Source organism: Plasmodium coatneyi, chromosome 11, assembly GCF_001680005.1.
Source record: "Plasmodium coatneyi strain Hackeri chromosome 11, complete sequence".
Taxonomy (NCBI): Eukaryota; Apicomplexa; class Aconoidasida; order Haemosporida; family Plasmodiidae; genus Plasmodium; species Plasmodium coatneyi.
The window spans coordinates 2083906-2101121 of record NC_033566.1 but is presented as its reverse complement, the minus strand read 5'-3'; the positions used below and the strand labels follow the sequence as shown (position 1 = coordinate 2101121).

General features: G+C 44.0%; 1 protein-coding gene across 1 annotated transcript; it reads left to right on the top strand.

Moving 5' to 3' along the window:
* Nucleotides 1–234: 234 nt before the first annotated feature.
* On the top strand, nt 235–16869 carry PCOAH_00036100 (Uncharacterized protein; the record flags this gene model as incomplete). Its single annotated transcript, XM_020060401.1, has 1 exon — nt 235–16869. One exon carries the CDS (start codon nt 235–237, stop codon nt 16867–16869), a length of 16635 nt encoding a protein of 5544 aa, XP_019915637.1.
* Between the last annotated feature and the right edge of the window lie 347 nt (nt 16870–17216).

Here is a 17216-nt window from a genome sequence, read left to right as displayed (position 1 = left end):
TGCTGAGCGTGTTTATACATGTACAATTGCACGTTTATTCTTCCCTGCGAGTAACCAACAGGGTGCCCCGCTTATACATAGGGATAATGCGTGGGACAGGCTAAGGGAATAGGGGAAAAAAGGCACTTCATCACGCCTACCCGACGGTAGCGCATCTCTGTTGGGGTAGTCTCTGTGGGAGGGTTCGACGGGTTTTTTGACCCCACGAAGCAAACCATTAACGCCCCGCTGAGGATGAAGGCAGATGCAGGGAGGAGCCCCAAGGGCGAACCGCCCACAACGGTGTACCTCCAAGTGTACCAAAAGATAAGTATCTACTACGAATGTGCAATTAACGAAGAGGAAAGAAAAAACAAAAGAATATTGAGGAAAAATAAAAGCATAAATGAATTGAAGCAAGTACAGGAAGAGCTCATCGATTTCTTCGATGAAAATATCAACCTGTTTGCAAACCCATTTCACTTCCTGCAATACGAAGAGGAAGACGTGAATAAAAATGACCTAAGGAATTACATCACAGACAATTGCTCCTACTTATTAACCTACATGGAGGATATAATAAAATGCTCTGTGATTCTGAACCGCAATGCAATGCATGTGTGTAACTTGTTTAACGAGGTGTACAAACAAATTCAAAACGAGTGTATAAAAAGTGAACTGAAAAAGTCTGAATTTATCTGCGAAGTTTTTAAGGCGTGCATTGAGAAGGAAAATTTAATCCTCATGATATTTTTTACCATTTTAAATTACCTGAACAAAAATGAAAAAATCGGGGTGACCACAAAATATGGGCACACCAGGTCATCCAAGAATGAATACTTCAGTGAGGAGAAGGAAGAAAACTTCACAGACATGGAGGGAAGAAAACGCGGGCAGGGACACGCCGACCAGGACGATTCAGACGATGGGGAGGAAAGCGAAAGGGACGCTGATGAGGAAGATTTGAAGACGTCCAGTGGAGTTACCTCCTCGTCGAACAACTCCATTAGCAGTGTACGCATTCCAAGGAGGATCTCCAGACAGTTTAACTCCAGCAACAGAATTAACGCAGACAGATTTTCCCTATACATTTTAACCCAACTGACGGAAAATGACTTTGTGGAAAATATACTTTCCGAAGTGGAAAGAATTCTAAAGTTTCTAATAAAGTATGATGACATTTGTATGAAAATGGATTACGTATTCAGTTACAAGGCGCATAAGATTAACGTTCTTTTCAATCTGGTGGATGTCCTTTTCTTATATTTTTCTAAATTTCAAGCCACATCCACTCACGTCACTACTTTATTTAAGCTGATCAACCACGTGGTGTCGGCAAAGTACTTCGATTTCGTAACCACAGATCATTACGTGAAGGAGTTGGACAGTTCTCTTTTCGTCCACGCGAGGAAGAAGAGGAAAAGATTTTTCAAATACCTGAGGACTGTTCGTAATAGTAAATTCGTTTCCCAAATGGAAGAATACTACCGGCTGGATATGCCTGTGGAGGCGGTTGGACAGATAGGTCCAGTGGAGGCCATCCCATTAGGTAGTCAACAAACCGGTGTCACTCCTCACAATAGCAACAATGGGGCAGGACCCATTTTGGGAAACATCCCTAGCGGGGCGGAACAGAAGCCCTTTGGCGGTATTCCACTAAGTGGGGGAAACCCTACACAGGGTAACGTCCCGAGCATTTTAATAAATGGCCAGGAGAAGGGCAAGGAGGAAAGCGCCAAGGGGGCAAACACTGCAGGAAGTGCACTATCCAACACACCAGGAACGACGCCGCAGAACTGTGCAAGCGGCTTCCTCGGAGTGCTTCCCCCTCCAAATGTGTCCCGTGACGGAAAGAACAAGTTCTACGAGCAACAGAGTGACAAACTGAGGAACAACCACTACCTGAACCGATGCCTAGACTGCCAGGGGTACTGGTACAACTGCAACTGCAGCTTGAACGACTTCGACATGTCCAGCTTAACGCTGACGACCCAGATCAGCTTACTACTTATACTTTGTCTACACCCAAATGTAGAAAAATATGTGTACGAGAAGAGGAAAAACATCACCGTGGAGGACACCTCCCCGAGTAAGGGAGACGTTACTTACCTACTCGAACGGAAGAAGGAAAAAATAAACTTCCAAAGTTTTTACTACCCAGACACGTGGAAGTACAATTGTATGAGTTCGAACAAGGAGTTGAAGCATCTGAACAGTTTAAAGAATACCTACTCGGTCAGTTCCTCCTTCATAAAGGAAAATGTGTCACACTATTATTCCTTCTTTGTGAAGATAAATGAGGAGGAAAAACGGAAGAGAAAAAACACGAAAAGTGCAGACAGGATGGTTGGGTCTGGACAAATATCTACAGAACAAACCCCCCAAGGAGATGCTTTCTGGAAGGGTGGAAATGCATCTAACGAAGGGGAGGAATCCATGGAAGTAGACCCGAATGTGATCATACTACGATTTGTTGTGAGTCTATTTACGCACAATAAGGAAGAAATCTTCTGGGCCATTTTCGAAGGGAATTTTTTCAGAGTCTTCTACGACGTGGTGCTTAAGAAGATTTCCAGTGCAACTCTTGTTGGCACGCTCATGTTTCATCTCTTCCACATGTTGTTCTCATACTCCTTTATAAAAAATTCTCGTACAACGGATCTGTGGAATTCTTTCATGGATTTTCACATAAAGAAGGATTTTCAAATTAGGTGGACGAAGAGGAGCGGGGGTGAAGCATCATCCCTGGAGAGGGGAATACCCCACGTGGGGATCCCTGACCCTCCAGTGGATCTCCTCCCTGGGGAGGTAAACCACACAGAGGAGGCTCTCCTCCTGGTGGATGCATCCGATTTTTACAAATCCAGAATGGCGAATAGTACCCCCTCCAGGGGAACAACCCCACAATACGGATCGAACAACATCATCCACATATATAAGCGGAAGGGGGAGTACCTAATCGACGTCCTGACCTTTTTGAAAATTCTCTGCAACAATTACCCCCGCTTGGTAAAAAAATATGTGTGTATTCTGAAGAGCATAATAAATCGGTACCACTCCCGTATTATGGAATTTTCCCAAATGGACGAAGCGGTTTTCCACCACAACGTTGATCAAACGAATGAGTACGCCACGAGGAAGGGAAGTAACGACGTCGACATTCTGTACCATGGGAAGGAAAATAACCTTACCAGCATAAATGAAGAAAGGAGAATTATAATAATGAGGTATAAAAATTTGAAAATAATTGCCGAAGAGAAGATGAGAATTTGTTTAGACTTTTATTCCGACGTTTTTGTGAACGTGTTGGACTTCGCCTCCGTCTTATGTAACAACCTGTACGATCTGAAGGTGATAGAGCATGTGGTCCTTTGCTTTAAGACCCCCCTCACGGCAAATTTAAACATTTTCAATCTGACGAAAAAGTTATACAGTCAGTTTGTTTGTACGCTTAGTGGAAAGTACAACGAATTTTCAAAAATTACAAATCAGCAACATATGTATGGAAGGACCAAAAATAATGACAGAGGAAGTAATGTGCTCCACTTTTTGGACGACAAAAACCTCATGGTTGGAAACAAATTCACGGAGAAGGATTCCTACAGGAGTGTCCTAAACGGGAGAATTTTCTCCACTCCATCTGGGGATGACCCGAATGGAGGAACAGGAGGTGCTACTACGTTTAACGCCACAAGATCGTCTTACACACATGGGGAGGGAAACACCTCCCTAATCAGTAGCAATAACAGCTGCTATGTGACCTACCTGCACTACTTTAAAATTCTGCTCATTGAAAAACTGTATGAGCAGAACAACGCCCTTAAGGGGATATTGAAAAACCACCAAATATTGGACTACGTGCAAAACAACAACGTTTACCTGAACAACCTCATAAAGGAGAATGCCCTTGTGGAAAAACACTTGATCGAACGGGGCGTATTCAAATATGACCGTGCGAAATATGAGGCGTTTTGCAAGAAGCTGTCTCTTCAGAGGGACCACCACGCTGGATGCGTGAGGGAAGCCAGCCGACTGTTGCAGGATATAACGTTGGGTACTGAGAAGCTGCGTCCCTTTGCGGGGTGCAAGTTGGTGCAGGGAGCGGCCACGTCGAACATGACTAACACGACGAACGCAGCCAACACGGTCACAGCTAACGTGGCCACTGCTAACGCGGTTTCCGCCAACGTGGAGACCCCCCTGCTTGCGAAAATCCTCGAGCAGGAGAACTGCATCGACTACCTCCTGGAGGAGAACAAGTTAACGGAGAATCTGCTGCGGGAGAATAACTTTCTGAAGAGCGAGTTCAACAGGCACAACGTGGCCGAAGCGCTCTTCCAAAATAAGTTGGATGAAGCACAATTGGAAGGATTGAAGACAATCACCCAGAACGAGTATGACGTGAAGCAAATACTAGAATACGAGGAAAAGATAAAAAGCATAAGCAAGAACAACGATGGATCGTACAACAATAAAGAGGCGATAAAAATATTTTTCGAGGAAAATAAAAACGCAATAGATTTTTTCCTAGACAGTAAACATAAACTTTCCCTGTTTAAGGACGATGACATAACCTCCACAAATGAGGACCTTATGAATAGAGCAAAAGTGATTCTGAAAAATGAGCTCCAGAGTGAGAGAAAAGGTACCAACATAGATGCAAGATACCTTCTGGCAAACATATTTGAGCAAAATGTGTATCCATACAATTGTCTGAAGATGCTGGAGAAGTGTCTCCTATTCCTCTCCTCCGTGAATAACAACAAGCTGTGTTACTACCTGCCGATAAATAAGAACCTGCTAATCGACTACATACTGTTGGAGCAGTACGATGGGGGGGCAGGCAGCGGCGTTGCGTCCAACACCTTGAGCGTGGAAAATCTCAAAGCGGAGCTGAAGAAAGGCACCCAATACCACCTCGAGCATGAAAACAACTTATTTAAAATAAAGAACAGAAAATACAACAACCTGATTTCCCTTGTCGACACGGAAAATCTAATAAACACAACAAATTTTAAAAATGTGTTCATTCATAATCTGAACCTACAGAACAAGGTCAGTGAAGCGAAGGATAAGAGTACTAAGCAATACAGAACCATGCACTTGTTAGACATTTTGTATGAAATTATTAAGACAAAGTATAACTCCCAGATTGACGTCATTAATTTGAAGTGCCTCTGCATAGAAATCCTCTGCTCTAGCTTTGTAAAAAACTCATCTTCCGCTTTGTCCGTTTTGTGCACCCTTACCGATGTCTTCCCTGAATTGCTGTTTGAAGCCACCAAAAGGTACAACGAACAGAACGACCGGGTGAGGAAGCACTTCGAGCAGGTCGACAGATTAGTCTCCTTAGGTCACCTAAAGAGTAGCACACTGGACGCGCTGGCTAGTAACTTCTCCTTCCCCTACTTTAACCTAAAAATTATTATCACCTTTATGAAGTGCGTGAACTTCTTACTCTACATGATTGGGATAAAGAGAAAGTTTAATCTCTCCCTGACCCGCGTCTGGCACTTTTTCAATAACATAGACAAGATTGACGAGATCGACCGGAAGATTCGACGCAGGCAGGAGCAACAACGGCAGGGAGAAGCAGCAGAGGGAGGAAGAAATGTTGGGAACGATCCGACGAAGAAGGGCTACTACTCCGACCACCTGGAGGATGCCTACCGGAACGGGAAGAAACCCCCCAAAGGAAAAAACTACATTTTTTTCGACATTTTTTACAACTTTGATCGATTTTTTGACGAGCTGTGCACGGAGGATGAGCAAAGTCAGGGGGACTATTCCGGCAGAGAGGACGCAGACCAATACGATCAGGAATCTCCCCATGGGGGTGCAGGTACATCGAAGCGGAAGAAGAAACACTCTACCAATGTAACGCTAAATGGTGATCACCAAAACGGCGCAAGCAACAACGCAGCAGGAGTAGACGGAGCAGATGGAGCACACGCGGGAAAAGGGGGATGGAGCATGGCCGGGCGCAACGACAATACAGACCCACAAAATGACGACAACGATGACGTGTACGAAAATTGTTTGAAGAAAAAACTAATGATAGACGATTGTGAAAAAAACGTATGCAAGCATTTAATCCTACTCACCAACTACGTTGTTCAGAACATCTTTTACAATCTGATTAACAATTTTGTGTTAAAAAAAATAAGAGACAAGAAATACGAAAATGAAGATCAGCTAGATGAAAATGTGAAGCTAGAATTCTTCATGAACCGTCAGGAGAACTCCCTTTTCAGAAGGAGGTACAACTACTACGTGCAAAAGTCCAAAAACATAGAAGCGCAAATTAACAAATTACAGAACGATATTAATGTAAACACAACGAATATTTTACAGATGGAGCAGACACTAAAACAGAACGGTGTTCCTTATGAGCCATATGTTCTTGCACAGAGAATGCTTAACAAGTCTTTTGCCGAGGTGGGGAACTTTGGGGATTCGCTTTATTCTCCTCCAGGTGTTACTTCATCCAATTTGTTTACCACGTCTCTGTTTAATCAGCAGAGCGGCACTCCAGGTGGATCCTCCACTACGTTATTCAACGAGAGGAACTACCAAGGAATGAATTCATCACCTCTGTCGACTGGATTTGGCAACGCGGGGACCATGGGAACCGCAACTGCAGCGTCTCCCTTTTCCTTTGCAAGATCAGATAACCAAACGGGGGTTACCTCCAATTTGGGAATATCCACCACTGGACAGACCACTCAACAATCAGGACTGCTAACCACAACGGGTGGTACAGGAGGTCTCTTCGGATCTGCATCGAACAGTCTACTGAATAGTTCAACAGGAGGTGGTCTCTTTGGCACACAGAGGGCAGGCTCCCTTTCCGCCTCGCCCAGTATGGGAGCATCCTCCCTGGAGAATGCCAAAACAACATATGAATCTTCCACCCGTTGGGCCTCCCCCTCTGTCGGAGGGATAACTACCCTGGGGGCGGCAACCCCTGCAGCGAGCTTCTCTTCATTCATGACCGGTGGAACGCTTAATAAAGGAACGACGGTTGGTAACACGGTTGGCACTACGGGTGGCCTATTTAACACCCCAACGAGCGCCCTAGTAACGAACAGCAACGCGAATAAACCAGCAGGAGGATCTTCCCTGTTCGGATCCAATATGACCTCATCTACAGGTTTGTTCGGCCCGTCGACCACCACAAATAGCGGCACATTCGGGTTCAATCAAAGCGGGGCTGCGTCTAATAGCGGCTTGCTCAGCAACACGAACAAGCTTTTTAGCAACCAAACGGGGGGCACGTCAAACCAGATGCTTCCACAAGGGGGAGCCTCATCAGGAGGAAATCTCTTCGGAAACACGCAACAAAGCGGAGGCAGCCTCTTCGGGGGAAGCACCTCATCGAACCAGAATCAGCAATTCATGCAGAACAACGTAGGTTCCCAATTTGGAAGTGCAACATCTAGTGGTGTAAACAAGCCCAGCTTATTCACCCCAGTTAACCATAACAGCGTCTTCACAAATACGTCCCTTGTATCAGGAAGCAACACGTCCAACTCGTTGTTCAGTACGAATAGGATTGGAACAAATGCATCTACCAGTAGCCTCCTTAGCGGTAGTGCAAACGCTAGCAGTTTATCTAACCCACTTGTTCAGAACAGCGGAATGGGCAACTTTGGGAATGTTGCAGCATCTGGAGGGGGACAGAATCAGAATTCAAACTTTGCGTCTTCACAGAGCACTGGCTTATTCTCACAAGGAGCAGGCACTTCCTTCAGTAGCAACAACCCCATGCAGAACCAGATGACTAACCAAACGATGCAATCAAATTCACCATTTTCTCTCACGAACAAATCTACCGCGTTTGGTAGTGGCGTCACAGGGACAACAACTCCCTCCTTTACGAGTACGTTGGGAGGGACCACCACCTTATCAAGCTTAGGCGGTGGCAATAATCTAACTGGAGGAGGCAGTTTATTCGGTACGAATAACGCACTCGGACAGAGCAACGCAGGGAATTTCGCCACGACCAGCGGAACGAACAATTCGCTGAACCTTTTTTCAGGCCAAACGAATTCGTCCCTTCTGTCCGGTCAGGGTGCAACCCAAAGGACGGGTCTCTTCGGAAGCACGAACTCCTTTGGGGGGGCCTTCCAGCCAAGTGGACTGGGTGGATCGGTGCAGAACATGGAGCAACTAAAGAGTCTGTATGAAAGTTTGAAGGTGAAGACCAACGCACTCTACGCAGAGGTGTACAAGCACCGGTTCGAATTGAAAAAGAACGAATATAACTTGCTGAAGGAAAAGAAGATCCAAGTGATTAAGGAGAACAAAATGAGGGAAACGAAGAGCAAGGCAGATATAAACTTTAAGGACAGAGAAATGTATGTCTTGATAGTGTTGGTATTTATGTACTTTAAGTTAATTCTGAAGGGACCTCTTCCCCTGAACGATAACAACAGAAGTATGAACAGAGTGATGAATGAGCGGTTCGATTTCTCTTGCGACTTCAGACCCACGATGTATCTTTTTGATCAGATTTTAGGAGAGTCCAACAAATTCATGAGCATATTTTTGAATGTAATTTTCCTGGACAATATTATGCACGAGGAGAATCGGGCCCTGCAGGAGATGATCCTCAGGTGCAAAAACTATGTGGACTACATCAGTGTGTGCAACCAGAGGAAGAGCCTCTTCCTTAGGAAAACCGGTGGAAATAATTTGAATCCGACTTCTAGCACGAAGAGCGACGTGTTCAGTTCAGCTACATGCCAGGTTTACTACGACAAGAAGATGCAATACATGACCTGTTCCTACTCGAAGGGATACTACACATCCCTCTTCTTGTGTAGGATGAAGACCCTAGGGTTGGACCTTTTGAAAATCCTCTTCGAACGAGACGTACTTTTCATCCACATGTACACCCTCTGGAAGAATGAAAAAATGCTACACAGAAAGATTGACAAATTTCACTTCGACCTCAACCTGGTGGATGCAACTACTACGAAGAGTGAGACTGCCACATCAGCTAGCACAGGGGGAAAGGCAGCAAATAGAACAGTTGTTGGATCACTGATCGGAGGAACCAGCGGAACTGTTGCCAACGACGCAGAGGAAGACGGAGGAGAAAACCTCACAGGGAAGGACATAAGCGTGACCGAATCGTTGTGCACCCCAATGTGCGTCCACAATTTTCTCTTCAAAAATATTAACGTGAATTCCAGGACCACCTACCTTGTCCTCCTCTTGAAGAATTTCCTCAGAACAAAAGAAATGGACAAAATCATCATTTATCTGATTCTGCAAATTTTCGTCCGGGATTGTAGAACCACCATTAACATTCTTAAAAGGGATAAGGAATCTTTTAATTTTTTGAAATACGCCTTGCGTACCATTTTTATATTTCACCTGAACAGACAGAAGTTTAACAACTGCTATGTCATTTCGAATAGAACCATCCAAATGGAAAGAATTGTAAATAACTTTGTGGACCTGCCGTTATTGTACTTCCTCCGACGGTCTTCTAACCGGGGGGGAAGCAATACACTTGTTAATGCAAAAAGGAAAGGACGACTGATCACGCAGGGGGGCGGACCGCGCAGTAAAGAAGTGCTGAACACCACCAACTGGCTAACCTACCTGAAAAATCAGAAGCAGCGAAATGGCTATCCAGTGGAAGAAGACCAGATCAATGACGACGATTATGATGATGACGACTGTGACGACTATGTGGAAGGTCGTCTGCCTGGGGGAGGGGCACCACGAAGGGGGAAGTTTCACCCAGGAAGGAAAAGACGAATGGCCATGAATATGGCTACGGAGCAGGCAACTAACAAAGGAGGAGATGCCTATATTAATGAGGAAGAGGAAAGTGACGTGGAGGAAGGGGACTATGATGAGGAGAGCATCTCGTATGGGGACACGGATCAGTATGAGGACACTGAGGATGAATACGATCGGGGGAATTATTCACCCTATGGTGGAAGGCACTCTCAGGATGACGACAGTGAAGACGATGCCGATGGGGATGACCTGATGAAGGAGGACCTACTCTACATGAGCGACACTATGTGCGGAGGTGGCAAAAGCAGAGGAAGGGAATTAAAAAGGTCATACAGAACTGAACGACGACGCCTTCTCTCCAGACGGAAAGAGAAGGAACCCCAAATGGATGACGAACTATTAACCACATACCGACGTCTGAAATTGAAAAAAAAAAAACAAATGAAGTATATGTACGATTATCTGTCGGATAACGATATTATAGACACCATTAAGAGTAAAAAGATTTGTGTGTTTTACGACAATAAGGAGAAGGAAGAAGACAAGGACAACCTCAGTCTGTACAACATAAATGGTGAAGACAGCAATGAAAACTACTGCAGGGAAGACTACTACAGGGAGATAAAATCTATTGACCCCAAAATGGTGGGGTATTGCAGTTCGTACAATTTTCTCCCTATTAACAACTTCTACACGGAAAAGTACGACTTTTTGGAGACCGAGCTTGTGCACGTGAGTGACCTCAGACTCTACTTCTATGTCAAATCGTTTAAGCGCCATGCGTACTTTAAGAGGATGCTGAGGATAGAGAACGCCGTCGGTGGGGTGAGCGGTGGGGCAAGCCATGGAGGAGGAATGCACGACGCTCCGATTAGCACACCAATCAGTTCGCCTCATGCCGAAAGCAAAGCCAACCCCAACGTGCAGGAACAGAAGGGAGGGAAATCCCCAGTTGCCGTGGGTAGCAACGCTGCCCCGCACAACACGCAGGAAGAAGCCCAGGCAGCCGCCAACAGACACAACAGCTACGACAAAACGGAAGAAGCAAAAGACATAGAGAAGACAATCGAGAGGGAGTTAAAATTCTACGACTTTTTCAACCGACTGAATAAGTTAAACGAGAACATGTTATTTCCAAGCAACTTCCATGACAGCAGGGATGAACAAATGAAGTACTTTGATCAGATAAAAAAAGTCATTAGTGGTGAAAAGGAAATTTATGGTAAAACATACCAAGAGGAAAACTTACTCATTCCGATAAAGGAGCTGTTAAAAGAGAAGAAGGAGGAGGCAGCCAAGACGCTCAGCACCGAAATGAAGAGGAAACAAATCTTACTAAACAACGAACTGTGTGAATGGATCGAACTGAGTCATCTTGTTCACGTCGACATTGACTACAACGATATAAGAGGACTGAACAAGAATCGCGTTCTCAACAATTATAGTAAAATTTCTGTCACAAAACTTATTCTCTACTTTTATGAAGTGCTAACGAGGAAGTTTCTCTTCCTGAACAATTCGGACTCACTGATTGAAAATTGCGTTTTGTCTTTACTGGGTTTGTCTTTCATTCCAGCGAAACATAGTGAAAAGAAGAATGTACTAACCACCGTGGAGGAGGGCATGGAGCTGGAGCAGCAGTGCTTCCTGAGTACCATGATTGACAGTGTCATCGTGGACTTTTCCTCTTTCGACAATGTACGAGAGTTGATACATGTGGATTACCGCCCAAGGGGGGAAGAAAAAGAAGAAGAGGAAAGTGAAGTAGATGTGGAGGAGGAAGAAGACGGGGTGAGGAGTTATGCTGACCCGCGTTGCAACGACGTGAACGGTATGGATTCCTCCAAAAAAAGAACCAAACCCACCTCCAACAACGAACGCAGGAGCGACTACTACAGAAGCAACATCCACCTGAGTAATCTGAACAACTGGAGGCAATACAACATATTCGAAAAAAACTCCTACCTTACGAAGAGCCTTAACATACTCTACATGATTGTAAAAAATAAAAAGATAAAGGATTACGTAATTTCTCTAATAACCAACATGTGGGTAAATAAGTTCAGTGTGTTTTATTACCTGACCCAAAATGTAGACATACAAAAATTGAAGGACACAGAAAAAATTATTTTTTTCAGAATTTCCTTCCACATTTTAAACGTCTTCGTTCCAATCATTGATCACATTTTGAATAACATTGATAAGCACGTGGAGCAATTTATGGATATGAATTTCTCCCTAGGGGGTGAAGAGGAGACACCGCAAATGAGCAACGATAACGCTGCAACAGTTACAATTGAAGAGCAATTCAAGAAAAATCAACACAAGAAGGGACGACAAAATGTGAACCCATTCGACTCCATCGTTAACGAAAATAACTTCAATGAGAAGAAAACCTTGTTCGAATTTTTGAACCCCATTTTCAATTATGAGAACGCCAATAATTTTGTGACGCATTTTCTACACATGATCAAATGTTACAATGACAGCTATTTGAAACATTACGTTTATCACTACTATTTGTTTAATTACGATTTTCGCTTTCAGAGTTTGTTCAATTTTTCCAACGTTGAATTTTTGCACTATGTGAAGAATGACACGGGGGTACAATCGGAGGGGGGGATGCACCTCTCTGTGGAGAGAAACGTCCACGTGTTATACACCAGCATCATCAACACGTATGTTAACTTTTGGGGGGTACGCACAGGGGGGGTGACCTCTACCCTCATGCGGAGGTACGACGATCCACTTTCCCAAGCGGATGTTTCGATGGAGATTGGCCCTGAGGGAGTGCCATCCCCAAATGAAGAAAACGTGGAAGATGTGCAAAGGAACAATTGTCTGAACGGTTCAGGTAAAAATTTCAACTTTGAGCATTTGAATGAGATTATAGGGAACAAGACATACCTTCGACGATTTCTGAACAGGTACTACCTGAATAGGAGTTGTCTGGAAAGGGGTGGTGAGCAGGTCACCACGAGGAGTAGGTCCTCCAAGGGGTCAGCAGCACGCACGGAAAAACGGATTCGCAGGCGAATGGGCAGCCGATATGGTAACCGCACAGGCAGCCTAGTGGTTGAAGCACCATCGAAGCAGCGCTATTTGGAAAAAAGCGTATACATCTTTAACAGCCTGAATTACCTAAACATCAACTACAAGAACTGGCTAGTCGTATACAGGACGTACATCGAAAAAGTCACCTACCTAGTCGACCTTATCCTAAAGATAAAAAACAACCGAGTGAACAAAAAAATATATTATTTAAAAAATTACCTGTACATAATTAACAACATACAAAAACACCTCAGGGGAATTACCACCATTATCAAGTCCTCCCACTACATCAATTTTAACATTCAGATAACCCCCATTATGTTCATTGTTTACCTGTTTATTACAATTTTTTTCTTTTCGCATAATAATTGTTTTGCCTTTAGCTACCTGGCACGCACCAACCGGGGGCTTAAAAATTTGCTCAAGGGGAAGAAGGAAAGCTTCTCGTTGTGCGGTGGGGAGGACGAGTCGGATGATGATGAGGCTGGTAACCAAGCGGATCGCAACAACCAAACGGATGGAAAAACGAATGGTTCAAGAGCACCCTCAAGGAACGAAACAACCACAACAACAAAAGACCAAACCGATGAGGCGTACAAAATTGAACATTTGAAATATCACAAAAAATTGAAAATGTCGAATTTCTTCTCCAAGAAAATTCTGAACAGAGAATTTGAGGACAACGTGTTGAGGCTTCCCAAAAGTGGTGGCGATGTGGATTACGATGGGGGGACAGCGTCATCCTCCTATTCCAACACAAGAAATTCCCTCCTCAGGGTTAGGAATAATAATGTCGAAGCATATATGCCTGCCGCTAGAGGGAAGTACAACGGAGAAGCAACCCTCCCAGGGGAAGACCAAGTGGAGCTCCTCCAAAGCAGTGGCATGAAGAAGAAAATACATTACGATGTGCACAGTGAGTATGCCAAACTGATCCTAAAAAGCAACGAATTTTTTGATGACCTTTTAGAGTTGTTCATTTTATTAATTACGAAGAAGCACCCCATTTTAAATAAGTACACAATTATCTACATATATGAATGCTTGTATACGCTGCTGAATATATACCATTACAATTACATGCACAGTGGGGAAGAGAACAACATTGGACAGACAAAGAATATGTTCCTCTCCCTCATGAAGAGAATAGACCAAGATGTTCTGAACGATTTTATATGCAACCTTTTTATGGACTCATACAAAAGTTTTATCACCAACAGGAATTTCATCATTCCAGTTTATTTTTACAGTAATGTATACAAATTCATTGATTATAACACGGAGGTGTTTCTATACACAAATGGGGAAGCTTCCTCTGGGGAGCGTATGTTTGCAAACTCAGGCGTGACTGCATTGATGAATGATGACCCATTTGGGGAGGACACCGATTGGGAGGAGTACGGCGGAAGGGGGAAGAACCTGGTGAGCTTCCACTTCAAGGACCACCTCAAAAACAAAGTGCACCTGAACAATCGAAGTCTAAACATATATGAAGAATCCTTCTGTTGCAACTTCTTCTACAACCGAAACGACCTAAATGTACTAAGCATCAACTTGCTAATCTTCCTTCTGAACAAAATTGGAATACACGAGATAGACATTAAGATAGACGAGGAAAACATAAAAAAACTAATTAAGGGAAATTTGTTTCTTATCCCCAATGGAAGGGAACAGAACCACAATGATGAGAAGATTTTACACACGTGTTTTTTACTTAGCTCCCTTTGTGACACCACCTACGTGAATGAGTTTGTACAGAAGGCAGATCTCTTCAACCTATTTCTAAGCAGCAACATTTTCGACCATTTATATGAGTATAAATTTAATTACCTCTGTTCAAGTATTCCATTTTTAACTTTCCCAACGAACTTTCTGGATAACAAGAATATATACCTCCCTCGTCCTTCCCTCATCATTTCGTACGTTACGGTTATTTTAAAAATTGTCGATAAGAAGGGTCTGCACTTGTTCAGGTGGATTGGAAGTTGGATCATAAAGAATATTCACATATTTGTGAACCACTTGATTGTGAATAACTATTTGATGAAGTCCAAGGAGATCACTCACGAGGTGAATAACTTCACCACGTATAATCACGAGCTTGTGTATAAATGTCTCTGCTACGCCAGCACGTGCAACTTTGCCAAGCAGAAAGGGGGATCCTCAGGCGGTGCAACCAAACGAAGTGACCGTCGTGACAGTGGGGAGGAGGCAGCCGACGCGTGGACCCATCCAGGGCAACGCCATGCACAGAGAGACTGGCTAGGAGATCAACAGAAAGACAAAGCCCACTCGGAGGAATTCATAAACCACGCAAACATGGGGGTAGTTAATTTAGATATAATCTACGCAAGTACTTATTACCTACTGAGGCTGTACAAGAACTACCTCCTCTACATACACCAGAACTACCTCACCTTGAAGAAGCTGAAAATTATGAGGACAAAACGGGGGGGTAAAGGACTTGGTTGTAGAACTGCCAGTGCGAAGAAGAAGCGAAGCGGCAACGAGGTGACGATGATGATGGGGCAGGGGTTGATCGAATCGGACGATGAGGAGGGGGGTACTCACGAAAGTGACATTGTGGAAGACGGTTCGGGGGAGAGCAGCGAGGATGGAGCGAGTGAAAATGACAGCACAGGGGAGGAGGGAAACCACCACCCGTTTGGACGAATAAACAGAAGGAGCAGAAAACATCCAACGAATGCACCCCAAGGGGAGGACTACCACAACCGAGACTATGATTATTACCATGAGAGGGAGCACCACACGGTTCAGTATGGGTCCACTCACCAGCGTGATGAACACATGACAAGTAGAACAAGTGGAGGAAGGATGAGGATGGATTCCCCGCCAAGCGGAAACTACACTTCCAGTGTTGATTACCTGTTTAGCGAAAAGAACGCTCACAATCAACCAATCCCGTATCCTTCCCATGTTGACCAATACACACACCATGCATCCAATGAGGAAGGCGAAGGAAACCTCCAATTCGGTACATCAATAGATACGTTGGACGCATCTCTAGACACGTCGTTGAAGTTCGAGTATAACGAGATTTCCCTGAACATATGCAACCTAATCAAGGAACACAACTACATCTTGAATTACATTAAGGACCTCCTAAGCATCCTGTCCATTTTTGTAGTATATGACATCAGCCTGAATGACGAAAATGAATTGTTGAGCAAAAATCTGAACAAAAGTATGCTAGAAAAGAGGAGAAAAAATATACGGACGCATCGTATTTTGCAAAACATCATCCCAAAATATTCCATAAAATTCCATTGTATTAACTTATGTCTGGATATCATCGAATACGACATCGGACTGTATGATGAGTATGTCCAGGAATCCAAGACCAAGTACTGTGAGTACATAAAAATGGTTCTAAAGGTTTTTATGAACACCTGTTTTTACTTCATCAATATAATAAAATTTGAAAATTTCTGTATGCTGAAAAGTGTTTCTTTGGCCATGAAGAAATTGACAAATATCATTTACTTTTTGCTGAACAATTTGACTTCCAAGGAAAAGTCCCCTGAGCAGAATTTCATGCTAAACTGGCTGATCTATGACAGAGCTGGGGGGGCAGCTCAGGACCAACTCAACGGGCCAAAGAGCCAGTCGCATCAGCCGTACCAACCGACCAATCAGCCGAATGAACACGAAATCAACACCGAGCTCTTTAACGCAGATTACAACCTCTTTGGGGAGAAGAAAACCGGAGCGGCCACCTCCGCTGCCACGGCGGCCATGACGGGAGGAGCCCCCTCCCCCACCGCAGAGAACGTCAAGAAATTCTTCGAAAATATCGAAATAGACATTCACGTCATGAAGAAGATACTTACCTGCGTGATTTACTTCACCTACGCCATGCTTAACAATCAGAAGGTCAACCAGATTAACATCGAAAGCATCAACCTCAAGCACATTAACCGAATTGACCTGAAGAAGCTTGCCAACTCCTACCTGGAAAAGAACAACATCCTGAACGTTTTCACCTTCATCCTGCAACGCTCCACGCAGATCTACTACCTCATCTACAACTACGCCACGGCGGCGTCGAAGCGGTAGCGTCGAAGCGATAGCGTGGGGGCTATTAACACCCTTATTTTTGTACGTCCATCCGTGTGAGGCACTTCAACCCCCCTATTTTTTACCCCCTGCACACGTTTCACTAGCATGCTGCCATTTCCCTTCTCATGTGAGAAGCGGCTCCTCAAAAAAAAAAGCACCACGCACAAACGAAAACATGTTTAAAAATTGTTTATGGCGCGCACGCGTGCACACGCGGAACGCTGAACTTAAAACTGTAAATTTAAAAAATTTTTAAAATTTAAAAAAAAACTTTTAAAAAAAATTTCACCAAAAAAAAAAAAAAAACACACCACATGTGTTATGCATGTGTGGTATTCACGTGT